The 22,659-nt window shown below is 38.8% G+C and overlaps 1 protein-coding gene across 1 annotated transcript in view; it reads right to left on the reverse strand.

Moving 5' to 3' along the window:
* Positions 1 to 22,659, reverse strand: part of Dgki (diacylglycerol kinase iota) — a 434,705-nt gene that overhangs the window by 61,317 nt on the left and 350,729 nt on the right. Inside the window, 1 exon segment of the mRNA XM_069996861.1 lies at positions 21,180 to 21,302. Within this exon segment, the coding sequence (XP_069852962.1) occupies positions 21,180 to 21,302 (123 nt within the window).

Genomic DNA, 22,659 nt, shown 5'->3' on the forward strand with positions numbered 1-22,659 from the left:
CTGTTGTTTTTTATTTTTGTTTTGATAGATCATGGGGCTTGAACTCTGGGCCTGGGCCCTGTCCCTCAGCTCTTCACCTCAAGGCTGTGGTCTATCACTTGAGCCACAGTATCACTTTTGGTTTACTGAGTGGTTTATTGGAGATAAGAGTCTCATGGACCTTCCTGCCCGGGCTGGCTTTGAACTGCTATCCTCAGATCTCAGCCTCCTGAGTAGTTAGGATTACAGGCGTGAGCCACTGGCACCCAGCTATTGCTGTTGTTTTTTGATAGACAATATCTCCCTCTGTAGCCCAGGCTCACCTCATAGTCTCTACAGGATGGGTTGGGCTCATATTCCTAACTTCTCAAATGCTGGGATTATAGATGTGAACAACCATACCCAACTCAAGTAGAGTGTTCTATGTTGAATAGAGCATCTCCAGATTTTGGTAGAAAGAAAGTTGACATTTGGGAGACTGACATGAAGAGTGGTGAGCAAGAACGCATTGCTGTCACTAACTCATCACCGCTGGAGAAACATCACTTGCCTTCCTGGGTAGAGCTGATTATCAGCTCCTTAGACTTTCTTCATTTAGTACTGTCTGGCCTTTTTCTTAGATTGTGATCCCTTTACATGCTAGACCTGAATCTTCTTTTTAATAAGTTTTTTATTGTGAAAATACTGTACAGAGGGGTTACAGTTACATGCATTATTACCTCCTCCTTTGTTTTTCCCCTACCAACCCTCCCCCCCTCTACAACTAAACTCACCCCCCCCGCACCCTGCTTAAATTGTAAAGTTCATTTTTCAACATAGTGTCTTGTACATCTATTGTTACAATGGGTCAACCTGTATCCCCATTTAAACATTTTGTTTTTTCCATTCCTCTCCCCAAATTTATACCGACATCAAATACAGTGAAAACAGGGGTTATACCACGGGGGAGGAACATACATAGCAACAAAAAATCACATGGTACTTTATAAATATGTTAGAAAAAATAGCAAGAAAGAAAAACCACTTGTGTCCCTATCTTGGGGTTCATTTCGCTTAACTTCACTAGCCATACAACGAACAAGGGTCTCATATCTGAATTATACTTGTAACTGAAAAAATTAAATCCCCAACAACAAATCCTCAAAGAAACAACTGCCCAATAAATAAGTGGGTTAAAGACTTAAAGAGAAACTTCTCTGAAGAGGAAAGAAGGATGGCCAATAGACACATGAAGAAATGCTCAACCTCTCTAGCCATAAAAGAAATGCAAATCAAATGTACTCATTACCTTGCCCATGTAATTGTAACCCCTCTGTACAGTATTTTCACAATAAAAAAATAAAAGAAAAAAAGAAAAAAAAGAAATGCAAATCAAAACAACATTGAAATTCCACCTCACTCCAGTTAGAATGGGCAGAATCAAGAACTCTAATAACAACAGATGCTGGAGGGGTTGTGGACAAAAGGGAACTCTACTACATTGTTGGTAGGAGTGTAAACTTGTTACACCACTTTGGAAAGTAATATGGAGGTTCCTCAAAAGACTCCACATAGAGCTCCCCTATGACCCAGTAATCCCACTTTTGGGCATTTACCCAAATGATCACAAACAAAACCATAAAGCTACCAGCACAACTATGTTTATTGCATATATATGTATACACACACACACACACACACACACACACACACACACACACACACACACACACACACACACACACTGGAATTCTATGCCTCCATTAGAAAGAATGACATTGCCCCATTTGTTAGGAAATGGAAATACTTGGAAAAAATTATATTAAGTGAAGTAAGCCAGGCCCAAAGAAACATGGTTTCCCTTATTTGCAATAACTCGTATATGTCTGGGACAAGTAGAAAAGATCAAAAACTATGTATATATGACCAGATAAGACCTGAATCTTAACTAATAGAAGTGTATCCTTGACTCAGATGCATTAAATTGAATTAGCTGTGGCCTAGCATGCTGACATTCAGACTCAGATGTATCCCAGAGCTCCTCAAAAAGTTCTGATATCACCTTCAAATGAACTTCAAGACCATGTCACCCAGCAATGAAGCCAGCTGTGAGGGAAAGAGTCTTGGGAGTAAGCTAGAGGTCTAGCATGGAAGAATGTGGCACTCCATGCCACAGGACATCCAAATCACCCAACCAGAGACACCAATCTTCTGTTTTAATGATTGGCGAAATAAAGGAAGTGGAGTCCAGAGTAAAATGGGGTTGGAAATTGAGTTTAAAAAGAAACACAGATTTGAAACAAGATGACCTCATTTCTTGTGCTGCCAAAGGGCCTCAAAAATAGTCAATAACAAGAGGGAGTCTTCATTTTCTTGAGTTTTCTGATAAATAAACACAAACAGATCCTGGATCTGTTTGTTTCTTTTCCAGTTAATTTCTCACCGAGTTCTAAGAACAAAGGAGAATCTATGCTGATGGATACTCCATGGTCTCAGGTGAAAAGCTTGGGAAACGGGGCCTTTTCTGGTTTCTGCAAAAGCCAAGCCGTAATATTAAATTTGAAAATTTCCAGATGGCTCCATTGAAGTCCCCAGGGGATGCATTCCGCAGTACGTCCAGGCTGTGGGGGAGCACTATCGATTTCAGCGTGTTTGCTGAGGATTAGTCATGTTGCGTTTCTGTGGCTGCATGTCTCCCACATGCCTGGATTGGTGGAATTTTAAGACACATGGAGTATGTCAATTCTCACTCAGTATTTCACCTTTCACTGCAAAAAGTCACTAAATTATACCACGGGGACATGCACATCATCCATTACTGCTTGAAATGGACATTAATATATATATTTTTATAAAACTTAGCCCAGGAGAGGAAAAAATCTTAAAATCAGCTATATATGGAGTTGTTTTTAAAACAGAGGTTGAATACAATACGTTCCTCAACTGAGGAACTCAGTTTGTCAACTGAGACATGAAGCAATGTCTGGTGCTTATTTCTGCCTGCCATACCTGAGAAATGACATACGCTTTATCTCAGATTGTATGTTTTCCCTCTGTGAGCATATTGTCTTGGAGCTCACATCATCCCTCCTAATGTAAACTAATACTAGCCTTCAGGTAACTCCATGACTTATAGCTTTCTTCCTTCCTGTTTACCAGACTCTATCATGATCTATAGAATATTTATGCTTTCACTATGCTTTATTTGTTTTAGCTTTATTTTACATTGTTAGTTTATCCAAATTCAGCAAAGTGAAAAAATATCCACAGATGAAATAAAACTCAAAACCTGCATTTAAAAAATCCCTCTCTTGTTATTAAGCCACAAATAATTGTAACTTGTATTGAATATTTTATGTCATATTGATTAAAATTATTAGTTGAGAACCTAATGACAATATACAAAGGACAATTTCAGGAAATTCATAATCTCCTAGTGAAAGAAATGATCTAAGTAAATTGTAATAGCATCATGAAAAGGATAACAATCTCAGTCCACATAAAGTAAAAAGGTAAAACAGAGCAGAGGGAGATCAATTCTTCTCCAAAAGAATGAAAGAAAGATTCAAAAAGCCTCTTAGAACCATCTGAAGTAGCCTTTGATGAATGAACAAGATCTTATTAGGCCAGAGAAAAATGACAGGCTGAAGCAACAGGCAAATGAAGAGGAGGAAATAATACAATATTTCATCAGATACACAATACTTCAGCAATGCTAAAATGCAAAGGAGTAATAAAGCATAAGTTTCAAGAAGTAAAATACAGATGCCATTTTATACAGGATCTATGAACCCATTTTGAGATGCATACCACTTATCTTTTAGGCTAAATGGAATAAGTGTTTGAAAGTCACAGTGTGGTTTGTAGTTTTGAATGAGCAGGACATGGATAATGGACTATATATGATTAAGACAAATTCAAATGTAAAAGGAAGTTAAAGACTACTATTGCAACATTTTTGTGTTAATAATGCAGAATACAAATTTCTGAGCTTTCTATTTGTCTTGAAAACCATGAAAAATAACATGGAAGGTGAAAACCAGTCAAATAAACACATCTTTGGCTAAAATAGCCATTTATGAACCTAAACCACCATCTATCAAGTAGAGTAAAATTTGGACCAAGTTTCTGGGCCACAGTGAGTTATTGTTTTCATTAGCTGAAGAGACATGAACTACATCACTGTTAGCCAGTATATTCTGTGAAGCATAAGTTGGATAAAACCCACTAATGAGAAAACAGCAAAGAAAGATCTGAACACAGCCTATCCAAAGTCACACTTCCAGCGACATGCCAATGCACTAATCCCAATTATCTAACCCAAATTAGAAAGTCCTTGATCAATGTAAATATTATGAATAATGATAAAAGGATCACCATGCATGGTATCTAGGCAAAAATACCACACGAAGAAAACCAAATATAGACAGATGCTAAATAGATAGTAAAAACTCTTAATAACTTCCCATAATAACTTCAGAAATGGATAAAGTGGGAAATGAAGAAGAGAAAAAGATAGAAAGAATAGAATCTCTGAGAAACATAAAGAAGAAATGCAATAATGAAGATGCCAGAACTAACGAAAATGTGGGTTTAACCAATCTTTCAAGTAGTCAATTATAGAAAAGTTGAAGGTGTTTTTCCCACTGTCACCATTGTATTGGGAAAGAAAATTAAGAGAAAATAAATGATTAAAAGTATATTATCATAAAGCACTAATTAATGGAAGAAATTGAAACAGACACATATCAGGAGAAAAAATTCATATTTATCTTAGTGTTATTCAAATATGCTCTACAGATTCAGTACAACTGCAATCTAAGTATCAATCACATTCTTTAAAGAAATAGAGAAGAAAATCCTACAATTCATAAAAAAAAAACCACAGAAGGCCACGTAGCCAAGACAAACACAAGCAAAATGAAAATGCTGGAGCCACCTCACTATTTGACTTCAAAATACACTACACAGATATAGTAATACTGGAATTAAAACAGACCTATAGACCCTGAAATGGGAATGAATACGAGTGAAATAAATCCACCAGTTTTCAACAAAGTTACCAAAAACCTACAAGAAGGAAAGGACAGTCTCTTCAGTAAGCAATGTGGGAAACTAGACATGTACATGCAGAAGAATGAAAATGGACCTTTTCCTTGCATCTTGTTCAAAAGTCAACTCTATATATCATAAATATGTAGATTACAAGGCATGTTTTAAAAATAAAAATATAGCCAGACCTGGTGGTTCACGCATGTAATCTTAGCAACTTAGGAGGGTGAGATCTGAGGATTGTGGTTCAAAGTCAGCCCAGGCTGGAAAAATCCATGAGACTCTTATCTCCAGTTAAGCACCAGAAAACTAGAAGTGGATCTGTGGCTCATAGTGCTAGAGCACTAGCTTTGAGCAAAAGAGCTTAAGGACAGTGCCCCGGGCCTGAGTTCCGGGCCCCACGACTGACCAAAAAAAGTAAGTAAGAACATAAAAAATAAATGAATAAATAAGTAAAAATATACTGAACAGAACTGACTGGACAAAAGACTTAAATGTAAAATTAAAACAATGAAACTATGAGAAGAAAATGTGGTGAAATCTCAAAGCAAACACAACAAAGGCATAAACAGATCAATGAGCTTACATTAAACATAAAAGTGTCCTCCCAGCAAAAGAAACAGTCAACCAAGTGAACAGACATCATACTGAGTGGAAAAAAAATATTTTTAAGATATAATACAGGGTTAAGATCCAAATATGTAACAATAGCAAAAAAAAAAAAATCTAGAAAAATCTAGTTTAAGATAACCAAAAGATTTGAATAGAGTTTTGTCAAGTCAGACCAATGACTAACAAGGTTATAAAAAATGCTCAGTATCACCAGCTGTAAGGGAAGTGCAAACAAAATCACCATGAGATATCACCTTAGTTCTGTTAGAATGGCTATTGTCAAAAAAAATTAATAAAAACAGATGCTGGCAAGCATGCAGCCAAAAGGGAACACTACTACACTGTTGATGGGAGTGTTCAACCACTCCGGAAAGCAGTATGGAAGTTCCTCAAAAGATACAATCCAGCAATCCCATTCCTGGGCATTTATTACAAGGACCACAAACAAGTCCAAACTAAACTTACCAGCACAACCATGTTCATTGCAGCATTATTTACCATAGCTAAGATACAGAGTCAACCCAGATGCCCCTCAGTAGATGAATAGATCAAGAAAATGTGGTATATATATTCATATATATATATGTGTGTGTGTGTGTATATATACATATATACACATATATATGTATACATACATACAATGGAGTTCTATGCTTCCATCAGAAAGAATAACATTGCACCATTAATAAAGAAATGGAAGAACTTTGAACAATTTATATTAAGCAAAGTAAGCCAGGCCCCCAAAAATGTAGGTTGCAGGGTTTCCCTCATTTGTAATAACTAGATTATGTCTATGACATTCTTAGCCAAGGATCACAAAAGCCCAATTGCTAGGTGCACATGACCATATATAATGAAGCATGTCAACATGAACTCCAAGAATTGGAAACAAGAGATGTCTGTAATGTGCTATTTGCAGTTATTTCCTCTTTCTTTCTCTTTTTTGTTTGTTTTGTGGGTTTTTAAATTTTGTTTTCCATATCCTTTGTCTTGTATATAAGTTTATCTGATCATTGGAAGGAAAAGGGAATCACAGAAACAGCAGGACAAAGGATAAACTAATACAACAATGATACTCACTAGACGCTAAGTTGGAAATGAACTTTACAACTTGGGGGGTAGAGGAGCGGGGAGGGGAAAGCAGGAGAGAATGAGGGAGAGAATAATAGTGTCCAAAAAAGAAATGTACTCATTACCTTACTTATGTAACTGTAAGCCCCTCCCCCGTTCATCACCTTTACAATAAATAAGAAAAAAGAAAGACATATCAACGTAACAAAGCCTGTGGAGAAAAAGGATCTTTTGTTGGTTAGAGTACAAATTAGTGAGGTCATTATGGAAGATTATTTTTACAAAATAAAAATAGGATTAGCATCCTATCCTGCAATCTCACCACTGGCTATATATTCAAAGGAAATAAAATAAACACATGAGAGAGCAGCCACACTATATAGGATCTGTATAAGAATCTACCATCCAATGACTGGATGAAGAATAATATAACGGAATACTACTTGGCCATAAAAAGGAAAACGATTCTGTCATGTGTGACAACATGGACAGACTTAGAGGACATTATGCTATATGAAATAAGTCAGGCACAGTAAAACACATAACCTGATTTTTAAAAAGAAGCTGGACTCTGAAATACAGAGTGGAATGGAGGCAAACAGAGGCTGGGCTGGCAGGGGGAGGAGGGAAACTGGTATCTGCTCAGCAGTGCTGGATTTCTTGAAATATGCCTGGGAGTTGTGCCCTGTGGAGAGATAAATTCTCACTCAGGACTTCTCAGGGGCTTTACAGGAAGACAGCACAGCATCTGAAGCAGAGAGAAAGATGTTGAGGCTTGCATGTTCTCACATAGTCACTGTGGGATCAGGAGGTGTAACCAAGAGAGATCTGAAAGACACCAATGTATGAAAATGACTGGAAGAGTCTGGAAAATTCTCAGTGCCTGTGGCTAGGAAAAGAAATGAGAAATCAAGGAAAACTAAAAGAACAGTTAGGTAACAGATGCCAGAGAACAGACGTTTCTCCTGCTCTTCCCTAGTATAATAGATGATCGGTTGCCCAGACTCATAGAAAATGCTGTATTTTGGGATTGCATGAAATTGCAGAGCTTCTGTATGGCAAAGGACATAACCAGCAAAATCAATAGAAAGCCCACGGATTGGGAGAAGATCTTCACTAGGCACACAAAGGACAAGGGTCTCATATCTAAAATATACCTGGAACTCAAAAAATTAAATCCCCCAACAACAAATCCTCAAAGAAACAACTGCCCAATAAACAAGTGGGCTAAAGACTGAAAGAGAAACTTCTCTGAAGAGGAAAGAAGGATGGCCAATAGAAACATGAAGAAATGCTCAACCTCTTTAGCCATAAAAGAAATGCAAATCAAAACAACATTGAGATTCTACCTCACCCCAGTTAGAATGGCTATAATCAAGAACTCTAATAACAACAGATGTTGGAGGGGATGTGGACAGAAGGGAACCCACTACATTGTTGGTGGGAGTGTAAACTTGTTCAACCACTTTGGAAAGCAGTATGGAGGTTCCTCAAAAGACTCCACATAGAGCTCCCCTCTGACCCAGCAATCCCACTTTGGGGCATTTACCCAAATGATCACAAACAAGACCATACTAAAGCTACCAGCACAACTATGTTTATTGCAGCATTTTTTTTTTACCATAGCTAAGATGTGAAACCAACCCAGATGCCCCTCAGTAGATGAATGGATCAAGAAAATGTGGTATATATACACAATGGAATTCTATGCCTCCAGCAGAAAGAATGACATTGCCCCATTTGTGAGGAAATGGAAATATTTGGAAAAAATTATATTAAGTGAAGTAAGCCAGGCCCAAAGAAACATAGGTCCCATGGTTTCCCTTATTTGCAATAACTAGTATATGTCTGAGACAAGCAGAAAAGGTCAGGTAAGGTGAAATGAACCCCAAGATAAGGATTCAAATGGTTTTTCTTTCTTACTATTGTTTCTAACATATTTATAAGATGATTTCTATGTTGCTTTTTATGTCCCTTCCCCATGGTATAACCCCTGCTTTCATTTTATGTGACGTTGGTATAATTTGTGGAGGGGAAGGGAAAAAACACATTGTTTAAATAGGGATACAGGTGGACCCATTGCAACAATGAGATGTAAAAGTCGTTATGTCAAAAAACGAACTTTACAAAATTGGCGGCGGGGGGCGGTATGTGGGGGGACTGGGGGTAGGAAATGGGAAGGGATGGGAAGGGGAAACAAAGGAAGAGGCAACAATGCTTGATAAGAAATGTACTCATTACCTTGCCCATGTAATTGTAACCCCTCTGTACGGTATTTTCACAATTAAAAAAAAGTAGAAAAAAAAAAGAAAATGCTGTATTTGCTATGGTCTTTATCTGGAAGCTGGAGGTATAGAGAAAAGACAGGAAAGACAAAAGGAAACTTAATAACAATGCAAGAAGTGTATATAGTCCCCTTACAAGGACTTCCCAAGTAAGGACAGAAGGAAGGAGTTCAGTCCCTGTGTTGAAAATTGCTGAGGGACAAGAAACCCCAGTCAATCAATCAAGTAAGCCAAGGATGACTTCATGTGCTTTGCAAGCAAGGCTGTGGATTATTGCCTCTGGGCAACCACTTTCCCCGCTTGGGTTTCCCTCTAGAGTGTGAATTACCTCTCCTGGGAGAGCTGGTAGGCCAAGCCCATGACATCATGTGAGGGCTTGAGGGGAAAATAGCAGGATCGTGGATGGAAGTAACATGCTTACCACCATCACTCTGGCTCCAGAGCATCTCTAATTAGGTAAAACAGAACCAGAAATCCCTTGGCACCGAGTGTCTCCATTGACTATATAAGCCTCTCTTTGTTTGCTTTTGTTCCATCTAATTATGAGTCCTTCTCTTAAGACAACGAACAAAGCTCATACAGTAAACTAGAGCAGGCGAGCCTGAGAGAGATGAAAGTGACAACGACACACAGAGTGGCATTGAGAGGAGAGAAAGACAAACACGCTCTCTATTCAAGTGGCCACAACCCCATTCAGGGAATGCCAAACTGCCTCAAAGGTAACATTCACCAGCAGAGGAGGGGAGGAGTGCAGGAGGAGTGAAGGAAGCCCAGGAATGGCCTTCTGTATGGAGGTGAGGAAGCAATCCCAGAACGCAGACCTCATCAACGCTGCTGGCTGAGATGTGCACTGAAGGCAACTTCCACTAATTATCTTCCTTCCCGTGTACATGAATGTGTACATTAATGGACCTTATGTGGGTTCTGCTTGAAATAGAATATTTATTTTTTAATATAGTCCTGTATTTAGGTATATCTGGCTCTCGAAAAAAATAGCTCTGTTTCACCACTAGCTTGAATAATCAGCTTTTTGGCTGCGAAATTTCCTTCATCGGTTTGCTCAACGAGTCCCCTAAAGATGCCCTTTGAGTTTGAAATATTACTGCCACCTACTGTTAATTCCCAAGAACAGCAACAAAAAGAAGAAAATGATTGGAGTCTGGCTAAAGGGATGAGGAGGATTTGAGACAAATGGACAGTGGACACAGGAAAGAAATAGATAAAAAGGAAGAGATGGAGTAGAAGAAATGCAGGACAGCATTTTGAGTCTGCAAGAATTCATTTTAGAAACAAGCCTTTATATTTGACAGCCAGTTTGCTAAAAAAAGGGAGTAAAGGAATCGAAAATAAAAAGCATATTGTTCCAAAATCCAATGGGTGGAGATATAGCCCATAGACAGCCAGTTCAGAGTACCTTTTAGGAAAAAAAAAAAAACAAAAAACCCCAAGCCCTTAGGTTTAGCCTAGTAATTTAGGAGACCTGACTAACAGTTTCAGATGAGATATAATTCACTTGGATTTTAGGAATCACACAGCATTCCCCTACTTTTTGCAGTATGAGAGTTTGACTCAGGACTTCACCCTTGCTAAGTAAGTGCTCTACCACTTGAACTGTGCCCAATCATTTTGCTTTTAGTTGTTGTTTTTTTCATCTTATACTTCTGCCTACCCTATCTTCCTACCTTTGCCTCTCAAATAGCTAGGATTACAGGCATGCCCAAACGATTATTTTTCAAAGCATACATTAACACATGAAGTGACATAAACACATTTGTAACAGCAAATCACATCAGTGCTACCTTCAGGGGTGGCATGAACAGCTTTTAATAAAGGTGATATCAAATGTTCAGCATCCAGGGTTGCCACAGTAAATGAGAAAGGCTGACTCACAGCTAATCATTTTTATGAAATGCCAATAAGAACTCTGTACCTAGCTTTAGAAAAAAGTGGGGGATGGGGGAAAAGAGAGAGATCTGGAAGCTTGCTGGAGCCTCTCTTGAAGACAATTGTGAGAATGCTTAGTATTTCCATGGACATCTCCTGCCACCCCATCCTCTTCTCAAGAATGTCCCTTCATGTTCCTCAGCCTCCTGAGTAGCTACGATTACAGCTGTGGGCCACTGGTGCACAGCATGATCCTGCCATTGGGACGGGAAATAGTGTCTACACAGTGGCTGCTTCCTCCTAGGCCTTGTGTATTCAAGGACAACAGAGTTTGTCCATAATACATCATAACTGGCCACAAACAGTAGGTCTACAAAAAAATAGTAATATTTGCTAGGTGGTAGTGGCTTACACCTGTAATCCTAGCTACTCAGGAGGCTGAGATCTGAAGATCACAGTTCAATGTCAGCCCAGGCAGGAAAGTCTGTGAGACTCTTATCTCCAATTAACCTCCAGAAAACTGGAAATGGAGCTGTGGCTCAAAGTGGCAGAACACTAACCCTGAGCAAAAAAGCACAAGTACAGCACTCAGGCCCTGAGTTCAAGCCCATGGTCCAACAAAGAAAAGAAAAAAAATACACCACAAAACCAATAATAATGGGAACAAGCGAAGCAAAGAAAGTGTCTTCACAGACTCCACCTCTAAGAAGACTTCAACAAGTCAGTGTTTATGTATTAAGTGCAGCTGTTTGCTTAACTCCATTCAGTCAGTGGAAGATGCAGTTGAGAACATTCCATCCCACTTCCAGGGAATTTGAAGGCAGCTTCACAGAAAACAAAGACAGTGTATTGCTGTCATTATGTGGAGGTGGTTAACACAAGATCTAAAAAGTTAGTAAAGAGAAAATGTGGTCTCCATCCCCTGATCTCCCAATCGTAACTAATTTCTCCATGTTGTAGCAGTGTTTCTTCTCCAGGTCCCTTCAGAGTGGTGGGCTCAAATCCCAGAGGAACCTTGAAGCTGTGCCATATTCCCAACCCCTCCATCACCATTTCCAGTGGCAGTCTGGACATTCCTCTCACCTCCCGGCCCCACCCTTGACTACAGAGCCATTATTGAGTTGAAATTGAGTGACTGCATGAGGGTTGGTTGGTGGCGAGTTGAGAGACACAGACAATTACTTTGGAAAGATTTTTTAAGTGATAAGCAATTCATACTTTAGAGCTATTCAGTTTAATTATTCACCGAAAGGAAATACAGAAAAGCCAAGGGTTTGGAGGGAAATTGGGGAAGGCAGCAGACACACTGGAGGCAAAAGTGAGGGAGGAAAAATATAAAGCTGTCAGCAGGCAGTTTCCTGAACAGGAAAGCTCTGGACTTGAAGGAAATATGGCAATGGTGACATCACATAGAGACTAGAGTGCAGAGACCCACAATGCCACCTTAACCCGGGGTCACTTCCATGCTTGCATTTCCTGACCCCACTCCTCTCTACTGACACGGGAAGGATGGAAAAAGGCCACGTGTGAGCCAGCAGTGAACTAGCTCTTAAGTGGCTCTCAGAGGCCAATAAGTGATGAGGGAACTTGTCCCAGGACCAGTAAGGAGAAGAGAAGATTCATATACAGAAATACTTCACAAGCACACGCATACATGTCACATTTGGCACCATCTGTAGGCTCGCTCTGATTATCAGAAGCAAAACCAAACCTTTAGCTCCAAACCTTACAGGTACTTCCCATTTCCCCTCCCATTGTCAAGCTTGCTTTGGTAGCCCCATAATTTGACAGACATCCTGGGTACCTGGACTCCCTTGTATAGGGTCCCTGAAAAAGAATGAGTAGATAGTTGCTTTCAACTTGGGCATTTGCTGCCTTTCGTTTGCTGGAGAATTAGGAAACTGCTCAGTTCCCAGGATGCTTTAGAGCATTATTATTATTCCTGACTCGCTTTTATCCCCTGTGTTTAGAAAAAAAACTTGGGCAGTGATAGACTGTCCTTCTATACAACTAACATCCCATTGTATGAAGAACCACTTGTTTCTTGGCTATCATGTACCCTGCCCTGAATCCCTCATCCATTTATCAACCTGGTGAGTCAATGTCAACCTGTCATCACTAGGACCTTAATTTAGAGCCAGTGATTAGATGAGGGCAAAGAAGACCAAGTATACAGACACTGGCAGCTAAAAGACTTTGCCTCCAGCACAGAGCTACCTCCAGGGGATGCAGGACAGAATATGTGACCTTGTCCTGCAAGACCATCGCAAACAACCAGTTTTTATATTGGTCTAACAACCTTCTAACTCTCAAGTGCAGAAGGCCATGCATTGCCATTTTCCTAGCTTTAGATGATGCAAAATCAGCTTTCTCTCAGAGGTTTTGTACTACACAGCACAGTGCAATGTACCGTGGACACAGTATATAATGGTTTGGCTGTTCAAGGAATTCACATACCTTAAAGATAGAGCTGTAAGTTTCTCTCACATTCCCCAAACTCCTTGTGTGTAAGTAGATAAAGCTGCCAACTTTTATAAATGAAAACAAAAAAGGCCTTAACAGTATTAATATTTCCTGGGGCAGTAATCATTGGCAAAGCTTGGAACTCATAAAAATGGAAGGGCCAGAATTTCCTGGCACCGTTTTAAATAAAATTCATATTCATTATTAAAGCACATGTATGCTAGCACATTTTTTTTCTTTCAATGCTGGTCAAAAATAAGATCTATTGCAAAGGGAATTCTATTCTGGCTGTTCTGCTAAGTAAACTTGGAAATGGAAATGTGACCACATTTCCCCCAAGTGGCTTAGGGCTTCCATATGCATAACTATTTGAGAAGCAATCACAAAAAGAACACGAAAATATCTTATTAACTGCTTTGCACATTCATAATGACAGGGGATTATTGTGTGTTTGGCTGGAGAGGGTAACCACTTGAGGTAAGGCAAGCAGAAAAGAAGAAAAGAAGATATATGTCAACTATCTTGTCTTCCCCCTACTCCTCCCATCCCCTCTGGAGCAATTATCCAAGGTGAGCAAGATCTAGACCAGTCAAAAGTAAGCCTGGATGGGACTCAACTATCTCAATGAAACAGATGCTAAGAACATCTCTGTTCTGACAGCACTGATTTCATCTCTAAGACACATCCCAGCAGAACCCCACATCCCACTAAGGAGATTAACTTTTCTCCCTCTTATCTGATTGCAATGCTGGAAGGCTATTTCCGCAATCTACCTCATCACCCAATCACGTCTCCCCGTTGAGAACCTGGAACTTGGACAATAAGTACAATTACCCTTTTTATTAGGATCAGGTCATAACCGAATGTTCCCAGAAGAAATTGGAGAAAGAAAACAGTTGGAGAACAGAGGGAAAGGAAGATGTTTCTTCTTCTATGCTCAGCCCAGAACATCTGATCTTTCAGAAGTGCAATTCAGACTGATGGGCTCTGTGAAAGAGGTTGCATTTCCAGTTTCCAGAGTTATTAGGTATTTTGGAGCTCCCCAAACAATTTATCAGTCATTAAAAATATCTCCTTAATACACTTCAGGTAGAGTGATGCTGAACCAGCATGGAGTGTTTTCAATTACTGGAGGAATGTTTCTAGTTATATAATAGCAAAAACAGATACCTATCTGCCTGTGGGTAATGGCTGAATGAAATATGTGTCTTAAAAGCCTAAAGTTTCCCTTTGAGGCCATTTTCATCATTCTTTAAATATCCTTTTCAAATAAGGAAGAAAGTAGAATATAAAGGAACCAGCAAACTGTATTATTTCCAGAATATTCTGCATATGTCTAGTATTGTACTTATTAGTAAGGACTGCAATAATTGATTTACATATGATTTTTACACTATCAGTCTTAAAAGGGAAAACATTGTTTTTGGTTTGTTTTCTTTTAGAATTATATCTGCAGGGCCTGGCTCCATCAGCACACTATATTGATTTTCCTCAGTAAATGGTTAACTGAGTACCCAATTAATTTCTTAAAATGCAAATGAAATCATATATCAGACACTACACATTATAGTTCAATTTTGGATAAAAATTATCTCTTGTTGGAGAAGGAAGTGCTGTACTAATCATAAAAATTATTATTATCATCATCATCTTTATTTTGCTGATTGATCAGGTAACAAAGACTTGCTTATACAGATCTAGGTGAGTTGATAATATTCACAAATTCTCTTCTATTCAGTTCGGGTCATACCCGGCCTTGTGACTGTTTATGGCCCTGTCTTCTTGGCCCATTTTCACTTGTGTGAAATTTCTCCATCTTAGTTCTATTGAACTTAGGGTAACTAAAATATGTGCCTGAATTTCAGTCAACTTGGGTGTTTCTCAAAAATCACAAACTCTAGAAACTGAAGCAGTAGCTCCTTACCTTGCTTACTCCAAGTGTGCCCTTTTCTCAGAGCACTTGAAAAGAATACATCAGAGTTTTCAGTCAGTCCCTAGTTTCTTATTTTCTAGGACCTCAAGTTATGGAAGACCATGAAGTACTTACATAGAAACCAAATGGATTCATTCCATCTGCCAAAATTTAAGTTAATACCATTATCATTAGTCTTCTGCCCAGATGAAATAGAGATTTGTCACCAGCAGTGGTAGTTCAGAGCAAACACGCTTCCAGGACCTTGCTATTTTAAACTGAACTTTCTCTGACGCCAAAAACAGTCAAAAACTAAAACAAAACTCAAGAGAAATCCATTGTGGTACAAGCATTAAAACCTGAGTTAAATACCTCTCAACAACTGATTTTGAAATTAGTTCCCAAAATTGTCCTTTGCAATGATTATGGATCTGGAAGACACTGTATGCTGGGCATCCTTCTCTGAAATCATAGCCTCTAAATGGAAATAATACAAATGCAATCAGTTACCATAATGATTGGATCCTGTTTCTTCATTCCTGTTCATTCTCCTTGAATAAGGATGGTTGATATGTTTAGGAGCACGGATGCCATGGAGGAAGAAGAAACTGAGGCTAGAGAATGGCTGTCTCTTTCTTCCTTTCCTTCCTTCCTTCCTTCCTTCCTTCCTTCCTTCCTTCCTTCCTTCCATCCTTCCTTCCTTCCTTCCTTCCTTCCTTCCTTTCTTTCTTTCTTTCTTTCTTTCTTTCTTTCTTTCTTTCTTTCTTTCTTTCTCTCTTTCTTTCTTTCTTTCTTTCTTTCCTTCTTTCTTGTCCTGGGGCTTGAACTCAGGGCCTGAGTACTGTCCCTGGGCCTCTTTGTGCTCAAAGCTAGCACTCTACCACTTGAGCCACTTCCAGCTTTTTTCCGAGTAGTTTATTGGAGATAAATCTCATAGACTAAAATTCTTGCCCAGACTGGCTTTGAACCATGATCCTCAGATCTCAGCCTCCTGCATAGCTAGGATTACAGGCATGAGCCCCCAGTGGCCAGATCTTTCTTCCTTTTTTGTGTGCCTGGCCTGGAGCTTGAACTCAGGGTATTGTTCCTAAGTTTTTTGCTCAAGGCTAGCACTCTACCATTTGAGCCATAGCTCCACTTTTGGCTCTTTTGTCAGTTAATTGGAGATAAGAGTCTCACAGATTTTCCCGCCTGGGCTACCTTCAAACCACAATCCTCAGATCACAGCCTCCTGAGTAGCTAGGATTATAGGGGAGGGCCACTAGCACCCGACTTCCATTCATTTTCAGCAGTAAAGCTCAGAATTTCATACCTCTTATTTACCTGTTCAAAGAATCAACATTTTAAAATTGAATTCTTATTTATTTCTTTTGTTTCATTACACTGATTTCTCTATTATCTTTCTCCTTTGTCATCTTAATTTTTATTCTGTGATTCTCTTTTAAAACCAAATATTTTATTTGCATGTTGCAATACTTCATTGAAATATGAGTTTAGATTCAAAAATCATTCTATGAACATCATTTGAGCCATGTTCTTAAATTTCTGATAGACTGGAATTTTCAGTTCAAATATTTTAAAAGTTTCTCTCGATTTCTGCTTAGAGATGTTAAAATTGAATTTTTCCTATCTCCAAACAGATTGAGGCTTTACAGCTAGAAGCAACAGATGTCAATCATGTTTAGTAAATCTTCAGGCTCTTTCCATGATCTGATCCCTGCAGGGAAAGTAAACTTTTTAATAACATGTAGAAGTAAAACTGGATCTATACTCTACAACAGTCAAGGATACAAATGTCCAGGACATCTGCTGTGTTTTAAAAATACTTAAATATTAGAAATCAATATCAAAATGAAAAACTCAATTATGGCCTAGTCAGACTATAAATTACCATACCATATAAAATTATGTAAAAATCGGCATATATCAGAATATGACTGAATTTTTTAAAAAAAACTCTATTGACCAAAATGACAAGTTTCAAAATACAAACATCATACAGGCCGTGGAAAAATTTTAAACAATGTAATGTAAAAACAGTTATATAATATTATAAATCTTTTTATTACTCTATGTTATTAATGCAAATATAGCAAAATTACAACTTGGTAAATCTAAGTTGTTAACATATAAATGATTCTTATATAATTTTTGAATTTTTTACTAAGATTACTATATATATATGTGTGTGTGTGTGTGTGTGTGTGTGTGTGTGTGTGTGTGTATAATTTTTTCCCACTAATGGAGCTTGAACTTAGGGGCTCATGTTCACTCCACTTTCTTGAATGGCAATATCTCCAGACCAATCTAATATTCCTTTGTTTTTTAAAGGCAAAAATTCATTTTCTTTAGGGTAAGTTTAGGTTTGTAATTAATGTGCAAACACAGCAACTTCTATATTATAGAATTGTTTACTTTATAACTGTTAGGATGTTTGTTTCTTTACAAACATTAGAATTAGAAACAGAAACCTTTGTAAGTTTTTTTTGACACTCTGAACATGTGGCTTTTGCATGGTTCCTTTGGGAAGATAGTTTAGTGCAGTGGAAAGCATAAAGTTAGAAATCAGAGTAACTTCAATTCAAACCATGCTCAGCATTGAGTAACTTGAGTTAAATATTCCTTCTCTGTGAGCCTGAGTTTACTCATCTGTAAAGCAATGGTTAAATCTAAATGTTGCAGAAGGAATGAAAGAAAATTTCAATTTGTTGCAAAGCTTACAGTATTCCATCAATCAAAACTATTACTAATGAGACAGTTCCACAACTCTGATTCTGTTTCTATTAAACATGATCTCTGAATGAAATTAAAAGATGTTCTGTCTTAGGAATCATGAGACCTAATCATTATACAAAATAAAGTAAATCATCATCATCATTGTCAATGGATGTGTTTTCAGCTTTCAGCATTTGTTTTTAGCTTTGTGTTTTCTTTTCAAGTGATTTAAGCAAGTTATTTTGTTTTCTTTGTATTACTACTGTCTTCAGTCAGTCAGGGATTCAGAGGTAGCTTGTCTTGAGGCATAATATCTCTGCTGTTTGTGGTATTTGAAGGTCCAGCTGGAGACATTCAAAGGCTGATGGTAAACACTAGTATGTTCCTTTGCTTCTCAAGTGATTCTGCAGAATATACTTCATTTGTTTTTGCTTTTGGGTTTTTTTTTTTTTTTTTTTTTTTTTTTGCCATTTCTTGGGGTTGAACTCTGGGCCTGGATGCTGTCTTTGAGCTTCTGTTCTCAAGGCTAGCTCTTTACCACTTGAACACAGCTCTACTTTGTCTCTTTGCAGTTAATCAGAGACTAGAGTCTCATGGACTTTCCTGCCCTGGCTTTGAACCGTGATCCTCAGATCTCAGTCTACTGAGTAGCTAGGCTTATAGGTATGAGCCATCAGCACCCAGCTAGAATATACTTTTGTAAAAATCAAATATTATAGTATATTTAAAGCTAAAGTAATCATTAAACCATAGACAATGATAGTTACCCATTGAAAAGCCATGTATTCAAGAGAAATCCCCCAAAGGGAAACTTAGTAGGCTTCTGTCTACAGGGGTCCAGAGATTCAACCAATATAGAATCAATTCAAGTCTATACAATATAGGTCCTGGGACTTGAACTCAGGGCTTAGAGGTGCTGTCCCTGAGTTTTTGCATTCACAGTTAGTGCGTTACCACTTGAGCCACAGCTCCACTTTTGGCTTTTTTGGTTGTTAATTGTAGGTAAGAGTCTCATAGTCTTTCCTGCTTGGGCTGGCTTCAAACCATGGTCTTCAAACCATAGTCCTCAAATCTCAGCCATTTGAGTACCTTTAAAAGCATGAGCCACAGGTACCTAGTACAGGATCAAAACTATTTGAAAAAAAAAAAAAAGATGTCTGTATTCAACACATACAGACTTTTTTCTTGTCATTTTTTTCTTTTTTTGGGGGGGGGTCCAGTCGAGGGGCTTGAACTCTGGGCTTGGGTGCTGTCCCTCAGCTCTTCAGCTCAAGGCTAGTGCTCTACCACTTGAGCCACAGCACCACTTCCAGCTTTTTTCTTTTTGCTTATGTGGTGCTGAGGAATCGAACCCAGGACCTCATGCATGCAAGGCAAGTGCTCTACCACTGAGCCACCTTCCCAGCCCCATCTTGTCATTCTTTTCTAAACAATATAACTATATTGTATCTACATTGCAATGTTGAAAGTAATTGTAAGTATTATATGTAATCTAGAGGAGGTATATATGAAAATACCATACCATTTACCACATACAAACTGAAGGATGACTGTATTACCTAAAAATAACAGTTAACCTCTTCTCAAAAGTACAAGTTGATTAAGAAGTAGGGTTTAAGAATTTGGCTGTTATGTAAAGTGGAACATCTATCTGAGATCCTTAGAAAGAATACTTACTACCTTAAAAACAACCATTTCCTATAGTCTGTATGTTTTCTATAGAAAAAAATCAGGGCATAGAACAATAGGTTGAGATCATATTCCATTTTGTTTGGAAATCACACATGTACTAAAACACTGAGCTGGTTCATGTGGGCTTAATTTCTAGTTCTGCAGCTAATTAAAACTCTAATTTTCCAATAAGTCTGCCCACAGATAGACGGCCACTTATTTAGCCACTCATGGGTGGCTGACTCACCCTGTTTCCAAGTCCCAATTCTGTATAAAATGAAGATGGAAAAACACTCTGAATTGTAAGCAATCAAAATGCCATCAGGAACTAACAACACAGTTTAATTAAAAAAGAAAATCCATAGTAATTCTTCTTTTTTCCCCTCCTTTCTCCTCTTCACATAAGAAAATAAGAAGTAACAGGGAGAAGTAATTAAAATGAAGTCTTCTTTTGCCCCCAGGCTGTCTGAATAGAACCTTTGCCAATGAAATAATTAGCTTTAGATTTCTCATTTTTTCTCCCTTTGTTATACTGAAATTGCTTCCGGCCTCCCTTTAGAAACAAGACACTGTCTTGCCTCTTCAGTTAACCTTGAGTTTCTGAGAGCCATAATGATCTTGTTATTCTGTCAAAAGGTAAGATTTGTGTTACAAAGTCATTGTCACTATTTGATTAGGATCGTGGGTGGAGTGGAACCAGCCCAATTTCATGAACCTTAGCAGACTTGCATTACTTCTGAGAAGAAGTGATTAGTCTGAAATGAAGAGTGGGTACAAGGATGAGGTGGCTTGGTGGTACATGCCTTTAATCCCAGTTACTTGAGAAGGAGAAGTAGGAAGGTCGTAGTTAAGATGAGCCAGGGCAAAAGCCTGAGACTTTATCTAAATAAATAAAAAATAAACTAAAAGCCAAAAGGACTGAATGATGTAGCTTAAGTGGTTAAGTGCCAGTTCAAATCCCACTACTATCACCACCACAAACAAAAAGGAGTGAAAAGGAGTGAATTTGTCTCTGACTATACCCCAAAACCTGCTCCTGCAAGAAGGAATAGATAAAGGGAGAATTCACTAAGAATATGACACAAACACTACTTCAGAACTCAAACCCACATGCTATGTTGCAAAGACTCCTCTGTTTGGAAATAGGATAATCAGATGCTGTGCTCATTTGCCCGTTGAGGCTGTCAACCAAACCCCAGAAGCACCCCCATGTTGGACAAAAGGTCCCTGGCCAATATTACCCAGAATGCACACACAGAGACTCAGGGAAAAGAAGCAGCAAGTCAAAATGTTCACACAGATTCAATAGTTGTGGCATTCATTCAAAATGAATACATCCCCCATGACACATTTCAAGTAACTCCAGAGTAAGAGAAAGATGATCAAGTTCCAGCTATAAGGAAGCAAGGTGAATAAAATCACACAGCCATCCTGACAGCGGACAGGGGGTGTGCTCCTGAGAAGAGAATCTGTCCTGTACGTTTACTAACCAGCCCATGGTGGACATCACCTCCCAGCAAGTACAGTGACACAAAGGAAAAGAGCGAGAGACTCACTGCAGGCCACGAGAGTGACTGAGGTCCTTCATGTCTGAGTCCTCGTAGTGGGGAGGGATCATTCCCAGCCCACTGTCACTCAGCATGCGCTTCCGCAGGGTAGGATTCCACCAGTCTGTCAGCCTGGGAGAAAGAACAGCACCTCAGAGTCAAGTTCGCATGATCACCAAGAGCCTTTCTCATGCTCTAAGGTGAGGGGCAAAATCCATGTTTACTGGGCACTTACTTCGCCTGCATCCTTCCCTTAACTTCTCTCAACAGTTGTGAACTAGTTATATGACTTTTACTTTTTCCTTTTAACAGATAGGAAAACTGAATTAGAAGTGCCTCCCCCCCGCCTTAAGTAATTTTATAGGTGATATTGATAAGAAGTAATGGAGTCAGGTATAGAAATACAGGCTAAAAAAAACACTAATGATGATGATGATGATGATAATGATGATGACAACAAAGCTCATCCTCTTTTCCTGCTTCTCTCTTCTTAGCTTATTGACAGAGAGAGCAACTGAGGAAATATAAGAAAGATACGGTGGCTACAAGTTCTAGTGGGTTTGGGGGCTACCTTATAAATGGACTGAAGCTAACAGAGGTGTAACCAAGGCCCAAGTGGTCCTTCTTGGGAAGGAAGACATGAAGAGAATGAGAAGGCAAAGTGCAGGGCCAACTTGGTCATGTGGTTTTGCTCCTCGTCAAGATCAAGGATGAGAGTCTGGATGAGAGGTAGTCCTAGGCCAACACCTGATGCCTGAGTAATAAGAAAAACATCACACCTGCTTCCCCACAGCTGGCAGGCTTGCTGCACAGCCATGGCCTGTGCAGGTGGCCTTTGGCACTCCCAAACTACGCTCGTGGCCTGTCAGCCTTTCTCTAGTGCCAGCATACAGTGCCAGCAAGCCAGTGGTTTCCTAAACACAACTGTTTATCTGTCTCCCATTGCCACTAGGGACTGGCCTTGACTCCACCCATACTCAGCAATGGTAGAGTGAGAGATATTAAAAAATGGCAGAATAGTTTCATGGGCAAAAATATACACAGAAGGAATTTAAAAGAGGAGGGATATTCATGGATACTGGTTCCTTGATTTCTTTTTATAGCATGTGAGGATGTCATTGGTGTCTGCTACTTGAGCACCTGTGTGGATTTCCCAGGGAAAACATGAAATCAGCTTTCAATGCCCATATTCTGACACACTACTGAAATCCATCAGGTCTCACAAACACAGAGACGCCAATCTGTTGTACACTGAATATTATTATTGCCCCAAGCATTTTACACTTGTATTTGGTACACAGTAAGATTCAAATAAATATTCTTAATTACAAAATATTTTTTAAATAACCTAGAAACCTTAACACATTTTGGTGGGCCCAAAGGGGTGCACAAATGCGTGTGTTCTGGCATCTACCTCTTTTCTGTGCCATAGGAGGCAGATAGCATAACCTCTGAAGCTTCCATTTTCTGATCTATGGATTCCAAATAA

This window comes from Dipodomys merriami, unplaced genomic scaffold (assembly GCF_024711535.1).
Source record: "Dipodomys merriami isolate MVZ:Mamm:240054 unplaced genomic scaffold, mDipMer1.0.p SCAF_5, whole genome shotgun sequence".
Taxonomy (NCBI): domain Eukaryota; kingdom Metazoa; phylum Chordata; class Mammalia; order Rodentia; family Heteromyidae; genus Dipodomys; species Dipodomys merriami.